This window comes from Phyllobates terribilis, unplaced genomic scaffold (assembly GCF_046119375.1).
Source record: "Phyllobates terribilis strain yellow unplaced genomic scaffold, ASM4611937v1 Scaffold_1__5_contigs__length_1240528914, whole genome shotgun sequence".
NCBI lineage: Eukaryota > Metazoa > Chordata > Amphibia > Anura > Dendrobatidae > Phyllobates > Phyllobates terribilis.
The window spans coordinates 701,768,376-701,792,177 of NW_027362761.1; the positions used below are offsets into that span (position 1 = coordinate 701,768,376).

General features: G+C 49.5%; 1 protein-coding gene across 2 annotated transcripts in view; it reads right to left on the bottom strand.

Moving 5' to 3' along the window:
• Positions 1–23,587, bottom strand: part of LOC141273616 (serine/threonine-protein kinase PLK2-like) — a 248,236-nt gene extending 224,649 nt beyond the window's left edge. Inside the window, exons 1-3 of one of the 2 annotated variants that reach the window (XM_073685702.1) lie at positions 23,318–23,587; positions 22,766–22,873; positions 22,401–22,517 (exon numbers count right to left, since the gene is read on the bottom strand). In XM_073685702.1, coding sequence (XP_073541803.1) covers positions 22,401–22,517; positions 22,766–22,873; positions 23,318–23,416 — 324 coding nt within the window. In that variant the 5' untranslated portion in view covers positions 23,417–23,587. The other variant, XM_073685710.1, reaches the window with a different exon arrangement.
• Positions 23,588–23,802: the final 215 nt, after the last annotated feature.

Sequence of the window (23,802 nt, forward strand, 5' to 3'; positions counted from 1 at the left end):
GGTGGCTCAGTGGAGGTAGAGGGCGCTGTTGGCACTGCGGCGCCCGGGGGCACTCGGCCTTGCGACCAGGCCGGTGGCGTCTCCTGCTTGGCCGTGCTCTGGATCGAGGCGCGTGACGTCACAGGGGGCGTGGCCGCGGCTCCGGCCGCTTGAGGCCTAGCTTGGAGCGATGACGCAGCGGCTACGGGAACGGTGAGTGGGGCTTCGGGCTCTGCGACGGGGAGCTGGGGCAGGTTTACGGCTTCTGGGCACGGGATATTGTCGTCCCCATTACCTGCCTTCATCTCTTCGGCTCCCTCCGCGGCGTCGTCTCCGGCCGTCGTCCCTCCTTCGCCGTCCTCAGAGGTGGACTTGCTCCTCGCTGCGGGTGGCATGCTTCGCTGGCAGGCTCCAGCCTGCAGGGCCATCTCTCTGCTCCACTCCATCAGCGTTTCTCGCTGCACCTGGGCCATCCTCCGTGCGAGGCCCTCCAGCGCGGTCTGTGCATGCTCCCGGTCTCGGGGGAGCTGTGCCAGGATCTCCACCAGGTCTTGTGGGGTGGTTGCTTGCATCAGGCTCCTGACCACAGGGTCGGTGCTGCCTGCCTCTCCCTCCATCTCCGGGTACGGCTCCTCCAGACTCCTCCAAGCTGCTCCCATCTTCTTCCTTTTGTTCTGTCTCCGCCCACATTGGGGGTCGTCCTGGGGCAACTTTGTGATTGCCAGTTCCAGGGGCAGTTCCCTCACGCTGATGGACATATCAATCATCACAGTCTCTGCTGGTGGGGGCGGTTTCCACTTTTGGCGCCATTTCCGATCCTGGCCCACGATGGGAGGTGGCCTCTTGCCATCCTCTGGCACGCCCATAATGGCGTCCGCTCTGCCAAGGCGGGAAATCTTCTCAGATGGCGGGAACCGCTTCCCAGTGGCGGGAAACTCTGTGGATGGCGGGAAAAGACTGCAGATGGCGGACAAACGGCGGGAACTGATCCGAGATGGCGTCCGATGGCGGGGACCCTCCGGAACCGGCGGGAGACTTCTTTTTGAGGTAAATGCGAACTTTTCTTCAGGCACGCAGTACCCGGTGGTTGCGGGCACGTGATCCTGCCGACTACGCCAAAGTTGACGCGCCCCCTGGGCCATGTTGTTAGGGATACCCGGAGCCGGATCAGATGGGGGTTGTAGTCTCCGAGTGGCTGTGACCCGGTCCGTGCCCAGGGTGTCAAACTCAGTGTGCGGCAGTCCTTGCAGATGTTCTTAGTGTCGACTACGCCACCCGTTGATTTGCGGTCAAAAGGCCGCCGCTGCAGGATGGTCCGCTGAGGCTGGTGGTGTGTGTGCAGCTGTGGTAGTATAACCCCCAACGGGAGGGGTATAGCCTCAGGGGGTCAGACGTGGAGGATGGTGGTTGTGAAGGTGCAGCAAGGAGACTCAGAGGCATGAAATGCAGTTTCAGGGTTTTTACTCACTGGTGTTGCTCGGGTCACTCTGTACAGCAGTGACCACCCAAGCCGTGCTGCGTCCACCAGGTGCGGGACTCGGTCAACTCCCGGGCAATTCCTGAGTATGGTCCTGAGCTCCCTTCTTCTCTCTCTCTCTGCCGTTCTCACCAGGGATCCACCTATGTCCGGCTCCCTCGGGTCTCTTGGTGGTTGAACCTTCTCTGGCTTCCCTGACCCTATGCTCGGTGTGCCATTCTGGTGGATTTGGTGAGGGTCGTGGCAAATCTTGCCCACGACCTCCGGTTCCTGGCTAAGGTTTGCTTTGGCCTCCGCCAGCTTGGGATCCGGTACCCTTTTGCCGACCCTTCACCCTTTTGTCCTTATTCTGGGATCTTGGGGTCCCCTCTCGTCCTGCGCCTCTGGGTCCCTCTTCCTTCTCCTCTCCTGGAGTTACTGCTGACTCACTGACTGACTGACTGACTCTGTCCTAAGATGGTGCCCACCTTATATACTCCCTCTATGTGTGAGCTCAGGTGACCAGCACCCAATGAGCTCCTACATTTACCCAGACTACTCCCCCTATCTGCCCCTACACTACTGGGATGTTCCACCCCCCTCCCACTCCAGCCAGGGACAGACGCTGTCGTACCTGCACATATACTGGTGGGAGTACCGTAGTTCTGTCCCCCGGAAATGGGATGTATGTAGTGCATGCAGCCTTCTGAGCTCAGTTCCACACTCCATCCTTACCCGGGAGTGGAATACCACACCTCTGGCTTGAGGTGTAATACCCCTGTAGCAGCCGAGTCCTCAGGGTGCTACAGTAACATTATAAGTAAGAAGTACCTCCCATAAAGGGATGATTGAAGGATAATGTTTATAATGTTTTATATGTTTATGATGTTTTGAAAAAATTGTATGTTTTTGGATGTTTATTCTTTTACAGCCCGAGGACGTGCTGTGATTTACCAGGGGGGAATGTAGCACCCTGAGGGCTCGGCTGCTACAGGGGTATTACACCTCAAGCCAGAGGTGTGGTATTCCACTCCCGGGTAAGGATGGAGTGTGGAACTGAGCTTAGTAGGCTGCATGCACTACATACATCCCATTTCCGGGGGACAGAACTACGGTACTCCCACCAAGTTTATGTGCAGGTACGACAGCGTCTGTCCCTGGCTGGAGTGGGAGGGGGGTGGAACATCCCAGTAGTGTAGGGGCAGATAGGGGGAGTAGTCTGGGTAAAGCTAGGAGCTCATTGGGTGCTGGTCACCTGAGCTCACACATAGAGGGAGTATATAAGGTGGGCACCATCTTAGAACAGGGCGAGTCTTTAGCCTGAGGAGCAGAGCAGAGGAGCTCAGCCAGGAGGGCTGACAGGGAGCTGTGGCTCCGGCTGGACCCAGCTCCAGAGCAGAGCCTGCAGAGGGAGAGAGGAGAAAAGAAGGACCCAGAGAGGAGACAAGAAGGGAACCCCAAGATCCCAGAATAAAGACAAAAGGGTGAAGGGTTGGCGGACAAGGGTACCGGATCCCAAGCTGGCAGAGGCCAAAACCAACCTTAGCCAGGATCCGGAGGTCGTGGTCAGGATCTGCCACGACCCTCACCAAATCCACTAGAAAGGCACACCGAGCATAGGGTCAGGGAGCCCAGAGGAGGCTTGACCACCAAGAGACCCGAGGGAGCCGGCCAAAAGTGGATCCCTGGTGGGAACGGCCAGAGGAAGGGAGAGTCAGAAAGGAGCTCAGGACCACGCTCCGGAATTGCCTGGGGGTTGGCCGAGTCCAGGACCTGGTGGACGCAGCACGGCTCGGGTGGTCACTCAAGGCCAGAGTGACCAAAAGAACACCAGTAAGTAAAAACCCTGAACTGCATCTCCTGACTCTGAATCTTCTTTCTGCATCATCACAACCCCCATCATCTACACCTGCTGCCCTGAGGCCATACCCCTCCCGTTGGGGGTTATACCATCACTGCTGCACATATACCACCAGCCTCAGTGGACTGCTCTGCAGCGGCGGCTTCAAAGCCGCACTCAACGGGTGGCGTAGTTGACAATCAAGTTAACATCTGCTGCCTTAGACTGCCACTTAGTTTGACACCCTGGGCACGGACCGGGTCACCGCCACAAGGACTACTACCCCCATCGAGATCCGGCTCCGGGTATCCCCTACAGCACTGGCCCAGGGGGCGCGTCAGAAACACAATGAGATGTGCACAGACTCATAGATTTGAATGGGTCTGTGTGTAAGTGTCTCCGGTACGTGTGGAAACTGTCACCACTCGTAGAGACTTGTTTACATATTAAAATTGGTCTGTTCAATACTATGGCTTAAAGTATTTTTTTAACTGAAGGTAAATTTTAGATTAAAGGGGTTGTCCACGACTTTATATTACCCCACCAATGTATCCCCCCGGGGCCCCTAAGGCTATGTGCGCACGATGCAGAAATGCTGCATATTTTTTCGCTTCTCCCTGGCAGGAAAAACGCATGCGGTTTTTACATGCGTTTTTCCCGCCAGGTAGAAGCGTTTGTCAAGTGTTTTTGCATGCATTTCTGCATGCGGGTTATCAAGCGCTTTTCCAAGCAATTTTAGCATCACTTGGAAAAGTGCTTGACAACTTGTTCACACTATATAAATCCATGCAGCCGGCATGGATTTATAGTAGTGTGACCAAGTTAGTTAAAAAAAAAAGAATAAGAATGCTAAAAAATACCTTCTGATGTCCTCCCGGTGTTTTCTCTTCTGCGTCCGGTCTCTTGCACTGCTCGCGGTGGTGTGAAGGACCTGCGGTGACGTCACATGACTCAATGACGTCATGGCAGGGCCTTTACAACACCGCGACCCATAGGGCAGACCAGACGGAGGGGAGAAAACACCGGGAGGACATCGGAAGGTAAGTATAATCTTTATTTTTTATTTTAAATTCTTTTTTTTACAGTTTCTATGGTACTCAGGTCTGGATGAGAGTTTCATGTCCTCCAGACCTGGGTACCATCCGCACATTGAAAAGTGTGATATCCGCTTGTGCAGATGCAGTGATGCGGATGTCACGCGGTCCAATGCAAGTCAATGGTGGCGATTACGCTGCGTGTCCGCAAAATTAATGGACATGCTGTGGTTTTTTGAGCGCAGCATAAATGCTGCGGAAAAATCCCCAGCATGTGCATTGACATTGCGGCTTGTCATTGGGGACCATGGGGGACGGATTACCAAGCGTTTTCCAAGCGTTTACTCTGCGTAAATTCCACAGCATAAACGCTTGGAAAATTCGTGGGCACGCAGCCTAAGACTTTTTGTAAATACCTTATGTTGCAGATAATGCCTGTGAGCGGCGCTATCACTGGCCGCTCACAGGCAACATGTGACCCCCGGCTGCAGCCGGCTCTGACATCCGCTGATGTCACGACAAGTGCTGGCATCAGTCGGGGGTCTTTGTCTTTCTGGCTCCACGGTGGCTGCTGGGTTGTGGGCGGGGATACCCCCCGTGGCACACCCGGCATCCACCGCGCGCTCTGCCTTTCCCCATTCAAAGCTAGTGCTTTGTACTGACCACACATATATTCAGTAGTGTTCTAAATATTAGCAGTCCAATATGACTAACCAGATTAATCACTATTTTTGGTATAAATTATATTACCACATGTCAAACAATTTACCAGTTGGTACAGTAGATTCTAAGAAAACCAACAGACTCTGCATTCATGATCTCCATGTTTTTGGGTCTGTGTATTTTGAATAATTAATTGTAAGGGTGTGTGTTCAAAATAATAGTGCAGAGCTCAATTAGTGAGGTCAATCATTCTGTGAAGAAACAGGTGTGAATTAGGTGGCCCTTATTTAAGGATGAAGCCAGCACATGTTGTACATGCATTTCTCCTTGAAAGCCTGAGAAATATGGGTCGTTCAAGAAAATGTTCAGAAGAACAGTGTACTTTGATTAAAAAGTTGATTGGAGAGGGTAAAACTTATAAAGAATTGCAGACAATGATAGGCTGTTCAGCTGAAATGATCTCCAATGCTTTAAAATGGAAAGCAAAACCAGAGAGACGTGGAAGAAAACAGAAGACTACCATTCAAATGGATCGAAGAATAGCCAGAATGGCAAAGGCTCAGCCAATGATCAGCTCCAGGACGATCAAAGACAGTCTTAAGTTACCTGTGAGTACTGTGAGAGATGCCATATGTGAAGCTAATCTCTTAGCAAGAAGTCCCCGCAAAGTTCCACTGTTAAAAAAAAGACATGTACTAAAGCTGATACAATTTGCCAAAGAACACATCAACTGGCCTAAAAAGAAATGGAGAAACATTTTGTGGACAGAAGAAAGTAAAATTGTTCTTTTTGGATCCAAGGGCCACAGACAGTTCGTCAGACGACCCCCAAACTCTGCATTCAAGCCACAGTAGACTCTGCAAACAGTGAAGCATGGTGGTGCAAGCATCATGATATGTGTGTTTCTCTTACTATCGTGCCTGACCTATTTACCGCATACCAGGGATCATGGACCAGTTTTCATATATTAAAATACTTGAAGAGGTCATGTTGCCTTATGCTGAAGAGGCTATGCCCTTGAAATGTGTGTTTCAACAAGACAATGACCCTAAACACACCAGTAGACAAGCAAAAACTTGGTTCCAGTCCAACAAAATTGAGGTTATGGAGGGGCCAGCCCAATCCCAATCCCTGGACCTTAATCCGATAGAGCACTTGTGGGGTGACAAAAAAAGCCGTTTCTGAGGCAAAGCCAAAAAAATGCCATCAAATTGTGGGATGTCATCAAAGCATCCTGGGCTGGAATAACAGTTGACAGGTGCCAGAAGTTGGTTGACTCTGACTCGCCCAGGGGGATATGGGGGACTCGGTACCCGGGCCTTTACCTCCTTGGGATGTCACGGCAGTTGGCTCCCGGGCCCGTACTCTGGGGTTTGTTAACAATTTGTCTCGTGACGCCACCTGTGGTTCCCGGTAATGGGTACCGGCGCTGCTGCAGACCTCCGGGGGTGATGGGATGGCAGCTGGGATGTTTCTGCTCCCCACAGGTGGAGCGGGCCCCCGGGGCAGGGTTGATGAAAGGGATGCAGGTGAGAGATGGCCCGGTCGAGTCAGGGGGAATGACGGACATGCTTCAGTACCTTTACTGGTGTAACGGCAGGTATGGTCCAGGGTACCTATTAGGAGATTGCACTTCAGGACTCTCCCCAGTGAGCGGGTAGTAGGCCTCCTGGTCCGTTTCTTCCTTTCTCTTAAGCTTCTGGCCAGTCAGGAACTAGGCCTAGCTTCTATGCTGTTTCACTCTCTCACCTGTCTGCTTGTAGTAGAACTTTTCTTTGGCTACCACTATCCCTGGACGCTAGGGCCTTCGTGGTTCCTAGTTCTGTAAAATGATGGTAGCTTCAGGTTGACCAGGGATCTGGAATCCTCCTGGTATGCCGGTTGTCCCTACTGGGTGTAGAGGACCCTGTAGATGCAGACCCGGTGTCCGGCTTGTGTCCTGGGGTGAGCTTCAGATGCTCCTCTGCCCCCTTAACTCCTTCACTGATCTCAGTGTCAGCACACTCTCTGACTGACTAACTGATGAACTGACTAACTGACTGACTCCACCCTCCAGTATATATCTCCCTAACAGGGCTCCCTCTGGTGGTCTGCGGTGGAGGTGTCTGTTTGTAGTGAAGGCCTCTTGTGGAGAAGTCCATCCATGCACCCTTTTGGGTTCTGTGGTACCTGTGGCAGCAGGGTGCCACAACTCTATGCAACATAGAATTTCTAAAAAATTGTGGGTATACAACAAAATCATAGGCGGATTATAATTAGGGCAATCTGGGCTACCACCTGGGGCTCCGGTGGGCCCATGGCCAGATTGCCCTCATTATAATATGTGCGGCGCCAATGTGGCACACACCAGCAGGCAGAGGCGGGGGGCCCCCAGCAGCTGCACAGTGCCCCTGCTTCTTCTTCGGCCGGGCCAGCACTGCACCTGTTAACTTCCTTGTGTGCTTGTGCTGGCCCGCCCGTGTCACAGCTAGGAGACACGGCCCTGTCCACGGCCGTGTCTGCTAGTGTGACGTCACGCAATGTGCGCCCTGCACTGCTACTTACCAGAGGAGAGGAGCTGGACGACTGGAGCCGAGCCGGGGGATGGTGATTGAGTGAGTGAGTGTCACAGTGTGTCTGTGTGAGCAGATATCATTGTGTGATGTTGGTTTATATGTATTTTTGTGTTTCAAATGTGTTTAAGCGTGTATGTATATGTCTGTATATGTTTGCGTGTGTGTGTGTGTGTGCGTGACTGCTTGCAGCCTCCTCCCGCTGTATCTGGGGGGCACCGTGCGGCCTCCTCCCGCTGTATTTGGGGGGCGCCGTGCGGCCTCCTCCCGCTGTATCTGGGGGCGCCGTGCGGCCTCCTCCCTCTGTATCTGGGGGGCGCCTTGCGGCCTTCTACCACTGTATCTGGGGGCGCCGTGCGGCCTCCTCCCGCTGTATCTTGGGTGCGCCATGGGGCCTCCTCCCGCTGTATCTAGGGTGCGCCGTGCGGCCTCCTCCCGCTATATCTGGGGTGCGCCGTGCAGCCTCCTCCCGCTGTATCTGGGGGGCGCCGTGTGGCCTCCTCCCGCTGTATTTGGGGGGGCGCCGTGCGGCCTCCTCTCGCTGTATCTGGGGGGTGCCGTGCGGCCTCCTCCCGCTGTATATGGGGGGCACCCTGTGGCCTCCTCCTGCTATGTATAGATGGCGCCGCGCAGCCTCCTCCCGCTGTGTATAGATGGCTATGGGTGGCCTCCCGCTGTGTATAGATGGCTACGTGCGGCCTCATGCTGTATATAGATGGCTACGTGCGGCCCCTTTCTGTGTATAGATGGCTACGTGCGGCTCCCTGCTGTGTATAGATGGCTACGTGCGGCTCCCTGCTGTGTATAGATGGAGCCGTGCGGCTCCCTGCTGTGTATAGATGGAGCCGTGCGGCTCCCTGCTGTGTATAGATGACTACGTGCGGCCTCCCGCTGTGTATAGATGGCACCGTGCGGCCTCCTCCCGTTGTGTATAGATGGCTACGTGCGGCTCCCTGCTGTGTATTGATGGCGCCGTGCAGCTCCCTGCTGTGTATAGATGGCGCCATGCAGCTCCCTGCTGTGTAGAGATGACGCCGTGCGGCTCCCTGCTGTATATAGATGGCGCCGTGCGGCTCCCTGCTGTGTATAGATGGTGCCGTGCTGCTCCCTGCTGTGTATAGATGGCATCGTGCGGCCTCCCGCTGTGTATAGATGGCTACGTGCGGCCTCCCGCTGTGTATAGATGACTACGTGCGGCCTCCCGCTGTGTATAGATGGCTACGTGCGGCCTCCCGCTGTGTATAGATGACTACGTGCGGCCTCCCGCTGTGTATAGATGGCTACGTGCGGCCTCCCGTTGTGTATAGATGGCTACGTGCGGCTCCCTGCTGTGTATAGATGGTTACGTGCGGCTCCCTGCTGTGTATAGATGGAGCCGTGCGGCTCCCTGCTGTGTATAGATGGAGCCGTGCGGCTCCCTGCTGTGTATAGATGACTACGTGCGGCCTCCCGCTGTGTATAGATGGCACCGTGCGGCCTCCTCCCGTTGTGTATAGATGGCTACGTGCGGCTCCCTGCTGTGTATTGATGGCGCCGTGCAGCTCCCTGCTGTGTATAGATGGCGCCATGCAGCTCCCTGCTGTGTAGAGATGACGCCGTGCGGCTCCCTGCTGTATATAGATGGCGCCGTGCGGCTCCCTGCTGTGTATAGATGGTGCCGTGCTGCTCCCTGCTGTGTATAGATGGCATCGTGCGGCCTCCCGCTGTGTATAGATGGCTACGTGCGGCCTCCCGCTGTGTATAGATGACTACGTGCGGCCTCCCGCTGTGTATAGATGGCTACGTGCGGCCTCCCGCTGTGTATAGATGACTACGTGCGGCCTCCCGCTGTGTATAGATGGCTACGTGCGGCCTCCCGTTGTGTATAGATGGCTACGTGCGGCTCCCTGCTGTGTATAGATGGTTACGTGCGGCTCCCTGCTGTGTATAGATGGAGCCGTGCGGCTCCCTGCTGTGTATAGATGGAGCCGTGCGGCTCCCTGCTGTGTATAGATGACTACGTGCGGCCTCCCGCTGTGTATAGATGGCACCGTGCGGCCTCCTCCCATTGTGTATAGATGGCTACGTGCGGCTCCCTGCTGTGTATAGATGGCGCCGTGCGGCTCCCTGCTGTGTATAGATGGCGCCATGCGGCTCCCTGCTGTGCAGAGATGACGCCGTGTGGCTCCCTGCTGTATATAGATGGCGACGTGCGGCTCCCTGCTGTGTATAGATGGTGCCGTGCAGCTCCCTGCTGTGTATAGATGGCACCGTGCGGCCTCCCGCTGTGTATAGATGGCTACGTGCGGCCTCCCGCTGTGTATAGATGACTACGTGCGGCCTCCCGCTGTGTATAGATGGCTACGTGCGGCCTCCCGCTGTGTATAGATGGCTACGTGCGGCCTCCCGCTGTATATAGATGGCTACGTGCGGCCTCCCGCTGTGTATAGATGGCGCCGTGTGGCCCCCCGCTGTGTATATATGGCTACGTGCGGCCTCCCGCTGTGTATAGATGACTGCGTGCGGCCTCCCGCTGTGTATAGATGGCTACGTGTGGCCTCCCGCTGTATATAGATGGCTACATGCTGCTCCCTGCTGTGTATAGATGGCACCGTGCAGCCTCCCAATGTGTATAGATGGCTACGTGCGGCCTCCCGCTGTGTATAGATGACTATGTGCGGCCTCCCGCTGTGTATAGATGGCGCCGTGCGGCCTCCCGCTGTGTATAGATGGTGCCGTGCGGCTTCCCGCTGTGTATAGATGGCTACGTGCGGCCTCCCGTTGTATATAGATGGCTACGTGCTTCCTCCCGCTGTGTATAGATGGCGCCGTGCGGCCTCCCGCTGTGTATAGATGGCGTCGTGCGGCCTCCCGCTGTGTATAGATGGCTACGTGCGGCCTCACGCTGTGTATAGATGGCTACGTGCAGCCTCACGCTGTGTATAGATGGCTATGTGTGGCCTCCCGCTGAGTATAGATGGCTACGTGCGGCCTTCTGCTGTGTATAGATGGCTACGTGCGGTCTCCTGCTGTGTATAGATGGCGTCGTGCGGCCTCCCGCTGTGTATAGATGGCTACTTGTGGGCTCCCACTGTGTATAGATGGCTACGTGTGGCCCTCCGCTGTGTATAGATGGCTACGTGCGGCCTCCCGCTGTGTATCTTTGTGGAGCAGGGATCTTCTTCGCAGGCGCTGGGAAGACAGAGTGACTCGCCTGCGCAGAAGATCCCTGCTCCACAAAGATACACAGACTGCTGGAATTACCACTCCTTGCGTACCAGGTAAATTGTGCAGGCGCGGGATCCGGCACAGGAACTGCATGTCACAAGGCAGGGGAGGGGGGAGGATATTGAAATTAATTAAGTTGGCAGGGATTTCTTGGCGTTCCCCGGATGCCAAGCATAGGTAAAATGATTTTATAAAAAGTTATTACAAAGCAATCAGATCTCTAATATGGGACATACAGGTAAATATAGATTCACATTTCTATCACCTGTTTGACCATATTAGAGGTCTGATAAGTCCCAGGGGGTGACAGATTCCCTTTAACTCCTGTTTTTGAACACACTGCTATTATTTTGAACAATACTGTATAAAGGGGTAACAATACATTGGGATTGCGGGATTTTATCTCTCTTTTTATACATCCTAAAATCTTGCTTGCTTTTGTGGCTGCTGCTTGACATTGTGTACTGCTGCTCAGCTTACTTGTAACCAAAATAACCAAGTTCTTCTCCTGTTCTGTAGTCCCGAGTATACTCCCATTTAATATATATGCAGCAGTAGGATTATTCCATCCTAGGCACTCACACATATTAGACTAAAGTTAGCAGAACCCAGGGATAGATAGATTGTCCAAGAGATAAGGATCCAGCATGTCTGATTTTGGAATGCGGATCCTATTATTCTCTAAGGTCACAGCCCCACTATCAGTATTTGGTCAGTATTCGGTCAGTATTTTTTTCTCAGGAGTGGGAGCCAAAACCAGGAGTGGGTGATAAATGCAGAATTGGTGCACCTGTTTATATTATACAATTTCTCTGATTGTTCCTCACCTGATTTTGGCTCCCACTCCTGAGAAAAAATACTGGCTGAATACTGATAGTGGGGCCGTGGCCTTAAAGTTAGGCACACCGCCAGAGATATCTAGCAGCAGTTCTGTTATATAAAACACAAGAGTGCTAAACAAAATGAGCGCTCCTGAGTATGGGAGAGTCACATGAGATAGCTGCCAGCCGGGTTTCAGTCAAATACTTGTTCTCCTGATATATGCACTCATTCAGATGGTTATATTTTTAGTCTGGCACACTGATCCTATAATGGTCTACAATCAAGTCTAATAAATTAAATATTGGTATATCTACATGACTACATAACCAGAACCATGGTCGGTACTCGACTGCATCACCAGAACCACCATCGGTACACAACTACGTCGCCAGAGCCAACGTCAGTACATGACTACATCACCAAGTTTAGTACAGCGATTAATTGCAATATCAGGTAAGTCCAGTATACAATTGTATAGCATCAAACTGCAGCTTCCAGTATGTCTTTAACAATGGTAAAGAGATACTAGGAGTTATTGTTATGTTACTAGCCATCATCAGAATACAAACCATGCAGGAACCACTGTACTGATGAGGTGCAGGCAGTAGCACTGTTAAACATTTAAAAAATACCTTAACTTTTGGGAGATATCATATGTTTTAGCAGTGCCGCCATCAGGACATTACTGCCCTTACTGCAGTATGGGGCCCGGTGACCAGAAGCAAAAAGGGGGGCCCCGCCAGACCGGGCCCCAAGCCAACGGCCTGGGGCCCCCCCCTCTCTTTGCTTCTGCTTACCGGGCCCTTAGGGACAGCAGTTCGGCGCATGATGTACCCGGCGGACGGAAATGAGCACTGTACCTTTAATCCGCGGCTGGGTGTATCATGGTCCTGGTCATGTGACACGCTAAGCGCTCATCTTCAATCAGGATTAGGGCAGCAGCGTGCCACATGTGTTGCGGGGATGGCGGCGGGCGGCAAGTGTGTGTGTGTGTTCGTGCGCACGCGGTGCATTGCGCTGCTAAGGGGAGGCTGATGAAGGTGTGGAGGCTGCTGAGGGGACACTGATGGCATGGAGGCTGCAGAAGGGACACTGATGGAGTGGAGGCTGCAGAGGAGACACTGATGGAGTGGAGGCTGCAGAGGGGACACTGATGGAGTGGAGGCTGCAGAGTGGACACTGATGGAGTGGAGGCTGCAAAGGGGATACTGATGGAGTGGACGCTGCAGAGGGGACACTGATGGAGTGGAGGCTGCAGAGGGGACACTGATGGAGTGGAGGCTGCAGAAGGGACACTGATAGAGTGGAGGCGGCAGAGGGGACACTGATGGAGTGAAGGCGGCAGAGGGGACGCTGATGGAGCGGAGGCGGCAGAGGGGACACTGATGGAGTGGAGGCTGCTGAGGGGGCGCTGATGGAGTGGAGGCTGCTGAGGGGACGCTGATGGAGTGGAGGCTGCTGAGGGGACGCTGATGGAGTGGAGGCTGCTGAGGGTAAGCTGATGAAGGAGTGGACCAAAATGTATAAGCTACTGGATGATTCTGAGCGATGCTGCAAAACCAAATACCCAATTACAACATCAGGCGGCAGCGCTCAGGATCATCCAGTAGCTTATACATTTTTGTTAGGAAGGGAATGATTGATGGAATCTGCAATCAGAAATACAGATTATAAAAAAAATTATCACAATCTGGTTACAATTAGTTTAAAAAAATGTAGGTGACACATTCCCTTAAAGAAAAATAAATAAAATATACCTAAAAAAAGAGTATTGGATATTTTAAGAAATGTTTAATAGGTTAGAGTAGAGTAGGGGCCAGTCAGAAGAGTCTACCTTGTTCTGGTGGCGGCGTAAAAAAATCTTTTAGCCAAAACAAAAGCTGCTGGTTATGTATGTGATATGGTTCAATGGGAACTGTTAGTGTGTGATTGGTGAGAACGTGGTGCAGAAGTGGAGTTTTTCTAAGAGTGGGCGGTGGGACTGTGGCAGGTTCAAGGGGAGGAGGCGGAGCTGGGTCGGAGTCTCAAGGGGGCCCGGAAATTTTGACAGCGTGGGGTCCCGAAATTCCTAGTGGCAGCCCTGTGTTTTAGGTCCATTGATTCTGAGAACAATAGTGGGATATGGGTCCTGAAATTCCTACATATTGCTCAAAATACCTCTTAGAAGTGCACAGCGTAGTAGACAAGATTATGGCTTTCTACTGCATCCAATTTGCTCTGCGTGCACTCTTTTAAAAGGTCTTTTCAACTGTGGTTGGGGGTCTCAAGACCAGATTTCCCACCAAACTTCTCAGAATTATTGGGCATAAAACATAAAAAAAAATATCCCAAAAGTTTAGTTACTTTTTGAGGTGCATTTACAATGCTGCCAATAATCGAAACCAAGTATTGGTCTATCTAAACAGGCTGTCAATCACCAGATGCACAAGCAAAATGTTCGTTTGTCAGGTGAAATAATTTTTCACCTTGCCTAAAGGGAGTCTGTCATCCACAAAATGCCAATTACACAGCATAAATATTTATATAGTGGAAGTAGCCCCTACAAAAATCATACACACTTTAGCTTAAAGGGGTTGTTTGGTCTGGAATAACAAGTCTGCAGTCACTTTATGTGACTGCAGACATGTGAATCCTAACAGCACACACACTGTGCGCTGTTAGGCTTCACCGGTGTCTGCACCGAGAACAGCGGTCAATTATGCAATATGCATACTCCCGCTCAGAACCTGTATTAGTGGGTGCCGCCCACTAGGCGGGTCCTGGCCGGGAGTTTGCATATTGCATACTTGACTGCTGTTTCTGGCGCAGACACCGGATAGTGATCACAGCAAGGGCTGCCATCAGGGCATTACTGCCCTTACTGGCATATGGGACCCAGGGAAATGAACTTGCATCCTCGGACGCAGGTTCAATTTAAATCTATTGCCATGTGGGAGTCTTCCCACAATTCAATAGTTAACGGTCGCCAACCAATCACAGGCCAGCAGTGACGTCACACGCACGTCACTGGCGTATGACGTCAGTGCCGGCCTGTGACTGGTTGGCGTCCGCGCTTCAAATCAATGAAGGAGCGTCGCCGCTGGAGCGACAGCAAGGTAAGGAGGAACTTTCTTTTTATTTGGAGACATGGGGGCAGAAATGAGACATGACATGAGGGGAGAGCTGAGACATGGGGGCAGAGCTAAGACATGACATGCGGGGAGAGCTGAGACATGAGGGGAGAGCTGAGACATGAGGGGAGAGCTGAGACATGAGAGATGAGACATGGGGGAAGAGATGAGACATGAGTGCAGAATGGAGAGACATGAGGGGAGAGCTGAGACACATGAGGGGAGAGCTGAGAGACATGAGGGCAGAATGGAGACACATGAGGGGAGAGCTGAGACACCTGAGAGGAGAGCTGAGACATGACATGGGGGCAGAGCTGAGATATGACATAGGGGGCAGAGCTGAGACATGAGGGGAGAGCTGAGGCATGAGGGGAGATGTTATACGCGCGCCGCTAGGTTCAGATAGGACGAGATGGGTTTCAGGAATTCTTTGAAATCCTGGGGGAACTGTTACTCAGGGTGACCATAGGCTGCAACTTCTCTCAGGCACACGATAGATTCCATTGCTGACCAGACACATCTGACAAGAGTGTTTTTCAACAGTTTAACAGTGGAATTTAATCTGAAGCACGGCCAGTGCAATTCAGGGATATTACAGCAACAATCTTCATTACAGTACAATCTGAGTTTTTTTGAGAAACTGGCTCCAGTAACAATACAGTAGTTTATTCACAAGGCACAGTATTACAGTCTCTTCAGTAGCATAATTCAGCATAGATTAGATCTCTTAGCAACACACTTCTATGCATACACAACCACCGGCTTTTCCTTCACAAGGACACAATAGTACACAGCATTCTTTATCCTGCATGGAGATGGAGGGGGGGAGGGTTTGATGAGGGAGATGATCCCTGTGACACAGTTCCTTCCAGTCCTTATCTTCCTGCCCGATAATACTCTGCACTGTTAGTTCAGGGAGTATATCTGACCTGTGTTTAGCTTCTCTCCTGAACTGAATCCTGTTCAGCTGCCTTCTGTCAGATCCAGATAACACACCACCTTTCTCTTCGTCTTCAGCCAGACTACATTAACAAGTTCCCCACAATCCCCCTGGGGCTCTGCTAAAACACCCCCTGTCTCCTGTGACTGTGTCAATCCCCTCTAGTTGCTGAATGCTTCTGAAGTGCAACACTTCCCATCTCCTGTGCTTGTGTTATTTGTAACAGTTGCTGGATGCTTTTGAAGCACTACTGCTGTGACATGCAGCACTACTTCTGCATGTCACAGAGAGATGAGACATGGGACGCAGAGATGAGACATGACATGAGGGGATAGCTGAGACACATGAGGGGAGAGCTGAGACACATGAGGGGAGAGATGAAACATGGGGGGCAGAGATGAGACATGAGGGGAGAGCTGAGACAAGACACGAGAGCTGAGACACATGAGGGGAGAGCTGAGGCACATGAGGGGAGAGCTGAGGCACACAAGGGGAGAGCTGAGGCACATGATGGGAGAGCTGAGGCACATGAGGGGAGAGCTGAGAGACATGAGGGGAGAGCTGAGAGACACATGAGGGGAGAGCTGAGAGACACATGAGGGGAGAGCTGAGAGACACATGAGGGGAGAGCTGAGAGACACATGAGGGGAGAGCTGAGAGACACATGAGGGAAGAGCTGAGACACATGAGGGGAGAACTGAGACACATGAGGTCAAAATGGAGAGACATGAGGTCAGAATGGAGAGACATGCGGGCAGGATGAAGTCACATGGGGTCCAGAATGGAGTACATATGGAAGCAGGATGTGGGACATTATAACTGTAGGGACTAATTAAAGGACATTATTACTGCTGTGATTTTATTTTTGAGTATACTGTTTTCAGTGAGGGGGGTCCTGTTACTGTGCAGGGTGACACTATGTCACTCTTCTTCTTCACCTGGTGTATTGTGGAAGTTAGGGAAAAAGTGGTGAATGTGCTCTGGAAACTGCTCTAGATAACTGTTATTTTCTGCAGAGACGAGTTCTGGCTGGAAGAAGTGATGGCGGTCTGTGTTGGATGAACAAGAAAAGCTAAGATGAAGGACTTCATCTAGAGACGTCACCGGTGAGTCAGTGTGTTATCTGTACACTGACACTATACACTATATACTATGTACAGAGTTCCTGTGTATAATGTCACTGGTGATCCCTGTATTACCTGTATACTGACACTATATACAGAGCTCCTGTGCATAATGTCACTGGTGATCACTATATTACCTGTACACATACACTATACACTGTATATTATGTGAAGAGCTCCTGTTTACAATGGTACTTATGGTAATATTAGTACTTTTTTTTCCATTAATGATCAGTATTGTAGTAGTCAGTCACTATGTCATGTCATGGTAATATGTGGTCCGGCCATGGTGTGGCGGTATTTGTTCCTTGTATGTGGCATTATTTGGTCACTATGTGGTGGTAATATGTGGTATGGTCATGATGCGACTGTATTTGTCTCTTGTATATAGTACTGTTCGGTCACTATGTGGTGGTAATATGTGGTCTAGTCATGGTGTGGCTGTATTTGTTCCTTCTATGTGACATTTTTCAGTCACTATGTGGTGCTAATATATGGTCTGGTTATGGTGTGGCAGTATTCCTTGTATGTGGTATTATTCGGTCACTATATGGTGGTAATATGTGGTCTGGTAATGGTGTGGTATTATTGGTCATTTTTAAAAAAAGTATATGACACATTCCCTATATAAGTATAAAAATATACTTAAAAAGAATTTTGGGTATTATAAGAAATGATTAATAGGTTAGACTAGAGTAAGGCCTGGCCAGAAGAGTCTACCTTGTCCTGGTAGCAGCTTAAGAAATCTTTTGGCCAAACCAAAAGCTGCTGGCTATGTATGTGATCTGGTGTTAGATGGGAACTGTTAATGTGTGATTGGTGAGGACCTGGTGCAGAAGTGAAGATTTTCCAAGAGTGGGCGGTGGGACCGTGGAAGGTTTGCGGGATGGAGGCGGAGCTATGGGTGGAGCCTGGGGCTGAGTCTCGGGGGGGCCTGAAAATGTTGCCAGTATGTGGCCCTGAAATTCCTAATAGCAGCCCTGGTCACAGCACACAGTATGTGCACTGTGAGGATTTACAAGTCTGCAATCACATAGAGTGACTGCAGACTTGTCATGCTAGATCAGCCAACCAGTTTAATATTTGCTGAAAAATCTGCTTTTTAATATGCAAATCAGGGGGCTTTGGTTCACCCTTGGCATGGCCTATGCCTTGGTGCACCATTATGCCCTTATATTTGCATATGAAAGCCAGCCCCTTGTCTTGATTGAAAGCACTTACTTAGTAAGAGTGTTAGCTGTTAAACCCCTTTACCCCCGAGGGTGGTTTGCACGTTAATGACCGGGCCAATTTTTACAATTCTGACCACTGTCACTTTATGAGATAATTACTCTGGAACGCTTCAACGGATCCCCCTGATTCTGAGAATGTTTTTCATGACATATTGTACTTCATGATAGTGGTAAAATTTCTTCGATAACTCTTGCGTTTATTGGTGGAAAAAACGGAAATTTTTCCAAAATGTTGAAAATTTTGCAATTTTCAAAATTTGAATTTTTATGCCCTTAAATCAGAGAGATATGTCACACAAAATAGTTGATAAATAACATTTCCCACATGTCTACTTTACATCAGCACAATTTTAGAACCAACATTTTTTTTTGTTAGGGAGCTATAAGGGTTAAAAGTTGACCAGTGATTTCTAAATTTTCCAACAAAATTTACAAAACCATTTTTTTAGGGACCACATCACATTTGAAGTGACTTTGAGGGGCCTTTATGACAGAAAATACCCAAAAGTGACACCATTCTAAAAACTGCAACCCTCAAGGTGCTCAAAACCACATTCAAAAAGTTTATTAACCCTTCAGAAAAAAATGAAAATTTAACTTTTTTCACAAAAATGTTAATTTAGACCCCAATTATTTTATTTTTGCAAGGGTAACAGGAAAAAATGGACCCCAAAATTTATTGCGCAATTTCTCCTGAGCACACCAATACCCCATATGTGGGGGCAACCAGGCAAACCACTGTTTGGGTGCACGACAGGCCTAGGAAGGGAAGGAGCGCCATTTGACTTTTTGAATGTAAAATTTGCTTGAATAATTAGAGGACGTCATGCTACGTTTGCATGCGGATGTTATGTGGTTCAATGCGCGTACGGTACCCGGGTCTGGAGAAGAGGAGACTCTTATTCGACCAGGGTACCATTAGTAAAAAAAAGGATTAAAACGTAAAAAATTAAAAAAAACATTATACTTACCTCTCCGACGGCCCCCGGTCTCCTCTCCGTGGCTTCCTCTGTCATCGGCGTCCCGCAGTATTCTGAAAGGACCTGCGGTGACGTCATTTAGTCATGTGATGGTCACGCGACCGCTAATGACTAAATGACGTCAGCGCAGGTCCCTTCAGAACACCGCGAGACGCCGATGACAGAGGACGCCACGGAGAGGAGACCGGGGGCCGTCGGAGAGGTAAGTATAATGTTTTTTTTTATTTTTTACGTTTTAATTCTTTTTTTTCTTTTACTATTGATGCTGCATTTAAAGCAGGATAAGTTGTTCACACATTATAAATCCATGCCGGTTGCATGGATTTATATTGTGTGACTAAGGCTATGTGCCCACGATGCAGAAATGAAGCAGAAAATTTCTGCAGCATTTCTGCATCTCCCTGGCAGAAAAAAACGCATGCAGATTGTGCATGCGTTTTTCCTGCAGAATACATGCGGATCCACATGCGGGTTCACATGCGTTTCCGCATGCAGATTGACAAGCACTTTCCAGGCGATAGCATCACTTGGAAAGTGCTTGACAACTAGGTCACACTGTATAAATCCATGCAAACAGCATGGATTTAGGCTGTGTGCCCACGTAGCGTTTTTCAAGCGTTTATGCTGCGGAATTTCCGCAGCGGAAACGCTTGTAAAACGCTAGGTAATCCGCACCCCATGGTCCCCAAGGGGATTCCGCATGTTCTATGCACATGCTGCGGATTTTTCCGCAGCTTTTATGCTGCGTCCAAAAATCCGCAGCATGTCATTTAATTTTGCGGAAGCGCAGCGGAACTCCCGCCATTGACTTGCATTGAGACGCACAGAAACCGCGACTGTACATTTTTACAAGCGGCTTCTATGCGTCTCTATGTGCGGATGGTACCCAGTTCTGGAGGAGAGGAGACTCTCATCCAGACCTGGGTACCATTGTACCTGTAAAAAAAGAATAAAATAACAAATAAAGTTTATACTCACCTTTCCGAAGGCTTCTCTCTGAATGCCGGCAGCGCTGAAGGACCTTCGGTGACGTCACAGTCATGTGACCGCAGGCCCTTCACCGCTCTGTCTCGCGATATGCCGGCAGCCGGGAACCAGACAGGAACGAGCGCTGCAGCCACGCCGGGGCCTCGGGGGTGAGTATAGCTTTATTTGTTTTAATTTTTACGACTTGTTTGGGCTAAAGAACACAAGGAATGGACATTAGACCAGTGGAAATCTGTGCATTGGTCTGATGAGTCCAAATTTGAGATCTTTGGTTCCAACCACCGTGTCTTTGTGCGACTCAGAAATGGTGAACGGATGGACTCGACATGCCTGGTTCCCACCGTGAAGCATGGAGGAGGAGGTGTGATGGTGTGGGGGTGCTTTGCTGGTGACACTGTTGGGGATTTATTCAAAATTGAAGGCATACTGAACCAGCATGGCTACCACAGCATCTTGCAGCGGCATGCTATTCCATCCGGTTTGCGTTTAGTTGGATCATCATTTATTTTTCAACAGGACAATGACCTCAAACACACCTCCAGGCTGTGTAAGGGCTATTTGACCAAGAGGGAGAGTGATGGGGTGCTACGCCAGATGACCTGGCCTCCACAGTCACCAGACCTGAACCCAATCGAGATGGTTTGGGGTGAGCTGGACCGCAGAGTGAAGGCAAAAGGGCCAACAAGTGCTAAGCATCTCTGGGAACTCCTTCAAGATTGTTGGAAGATCATTTCCAGTGACTACCTCTTGAAGCTCATCAAGAGAATGCCAAGAGTGTGCAAAGCAGTCATCAAAGCAAAAGGTGGCTACTTTGAAGAACCTAGAATATAAGACATATTTTCAGTTGTTTCACACTTTTTTGTTAAGTATATAATTCCACATGTGTTAATTCATAGTTATGATGCCTTCAGTGTGAATGTACAATTTTCATAGTCATGAAAATACAGAAAAATCTTTAAATGAGAAGGTGTGTCCAAACTTTTGGTCTGTACTGTATGTGTATGCATACGTGTGTGTATATATGTGTGTGTGCATGTGTGCGTGTGTGTGTGTGTGTGTGTGTGCATATATGTGTATATAAATATATATATATATATATGTGTGTGCATATATGTAGTGGTGTACCGCCAATGGCGGCAGGCCACACAAATGCTATGGGACCCGTGAGCCGAACCTCACTGGGCCCTGCTTCCGCCTGTTAGCACCCGCACTTCCCAGCCGCTCTCCCGCATAGAATAAAGGGAATGGAAACGTCTTCTGATGCTCCCTCGTCCATCATCATTGCTCGCGTTGACAGCCGGAGGGGGGGGGGGGGGGCAGTGAGAGCAATGATAATGGAGGAGGGAGCGTCAGAAGACGTTTCCATTACCATCATTCTTACTCGACTTATGATGTCATTAACGCTGAGGGGACTGGAGCATCGGCTGAAACCAGGAGAGGTGAATATATTTATTTATTTGACCGATGGCCATAATACAGTATGAAGACTGCATTATACTGCATGGAGGACCAGGGGGGTGCATTATACTGCATGGAGGACCAGGGGGGTGCATTATACTGCATGTAGATCCATGGGGGTGCATTATACTACATGGAGGACCATGGGGGTGCATTATACTACATTGAGGACCATGTGGCTGCATTATACTGCATGGCGCACCATGGGGGTGCAGTATACTGTATGGAGGACTATGGGGAGTGCATTATACAGTATGGAGGACTATGGGGAGGGCATTATACTGTATGGAGGACTCTGGGGAGTGCAGTATACTATATGGAGGACCTAAGGGAGTACAGTATACTGTACGAAGCAGGGCTTCGGAGCCCATTTTGGTGGAGTCAAAGTCGGTATAAAATGGACCAACTCAGACTCCTAAAATATATAATAAATTGGGTACAGTAGTTCAATGCAGTTTGTGGGGAATATTTTTTCATAAGAATTTGGGAAAGTTATGAAATGTCCTATAAATGTCTGTCCTATTCCTGATCTAAGGGTCTAGACTTTTAGCTGAGATGAATCTGTGTTACAGTAAATAAGGAGATCCTGAAACCATGACCTCTGGGGGGCCGTGAGGATGGGGTTTGGGAAACACTGCGCTAAAGCCTCATCATTGTGCTGCTGTTAGGACAAAAGGAAAACATTACTGGCATTGGCATTACTGAACATTGTATGGCAGTATTATTTGGGTGCTGGAAGGCTAGGAAAGCATGGTGCTATTTGATGGATACTATTAATATAAAAACTGTTTCCTTTTCCCAAAATAAAAGCACCCACACAATGCTTCACTCAGGGGATTGTTAACGCTTTAATTTGATCTAATAGCCAGACAGAAGTGTTGCAGGATTTTTTTTTTTCATAGGAGCTAGTCATTTTAAAAAAGGAATGCATTCCTATGAATTAGATTAGCTGTTTCCCTCATATACAGACATGATATCACCCAGCACCCCTTAATAATAAATATATACTAGCAAACCTTGTGTCTGCAGTACTCCATCACCAAGTACATATACTTTTGGTCTTGAAAATGATGGTAAAATCTCACAATGTTTCTATGTTTCAGTTGGCTGTGGAGTTCAATCTCTTTTTCCACCTGCAAAATATAATACAAAGAAAGGGACATGATGAGCAGAGATAAGCAGAGACCAGGGGCAGACGGCATGTGACGCTGCTCTGGGAGATACTTACTGTACTTTTAAATATAGCTAGCAGTAAAAAAAAATGTAGAGGGTAAGCTGGTGTTATACAATGCATAGTGTAGATGACAGAAAGAAATGGCCAGCAAAGCAGACAGAAGCAATGGGCATGAAGGAGGTAATGCCGGCAAACATTAGTCCTCACCCCTCCTCTTTGTTGTATCACAATTTTTCTAGTGTGGGAGATCATCTTCACTGCATAGACTTGCCTGCTGGACACATCTGTGCATTTGTAGCACCTGCCAAAAGCACCCTGAGAAGACATCAAATACTATTAGTGCAGTCATTAATGACACCCACCAATTCATAGCTGACATTAGGCCAGTGACACACGACAGAGGCATCTCATTCCAGTCATTAACGTCCTTCCACAACCTGATTGTCAGCTGAAGCACTCTTCCAAAACTGTAATTAACATTTTATGGCAACCTGTCACCTTATATCACCTTAACGCTTCAGGCCCTCCCCAGGAATGTAATATATCCATACTACTGACATAATATGAAACCGACACAAGATTTTACGATTTTATAAGGAAGCAAGGAGAGGGATATGGGGAAGATCTGTACACACAGAAGTAAGAAGATACATTAAGCCTTTCCCAATAAACATTTATAAAACAGCAAATATATCATCTTCAATAAATTCTACGTATGATGGTAAATGTAACTTTATCTAATTGATTGCGGACACTTACCTTTCCAAGTAGATTCCCTCTATTATACAGTCTCCCAGATTTTGGATCTTCAATAACATAGTGTGATCTCCCTGGATGATCATTACCTGGCAACTCCATGTCCTGATCATTTCCAGCAAAGAAATCTTCTAGCAGAGTCCCAAATCACAGGCAAAGGACAGTCATCCAGCCACCAAAACACTAGAGCTCGCCCATTGGAGGAGCTCATTTGGGACACAGCACTCTAGAGATGGGAGGAGAAGAGCAGAGGGAGGAGGAGGTGACAGAGAGAGAAGACAGGAGGGAGGACAAGAAGAAAAATGCAGCAGCACCCAGCAGCGCCACAATTAAGTAGTGTATATGCTGTAATGTGGACAGGAGTAGTGATGAGCGAATACATTCTGCACTATTCATTGCTCACATGAATAGTACGCTATTCGGGCTATTCGTTATTTGGCGAGTAATTAGCTATTCACCTTGGTATATTCGAGTGACAAGCCCAGTAT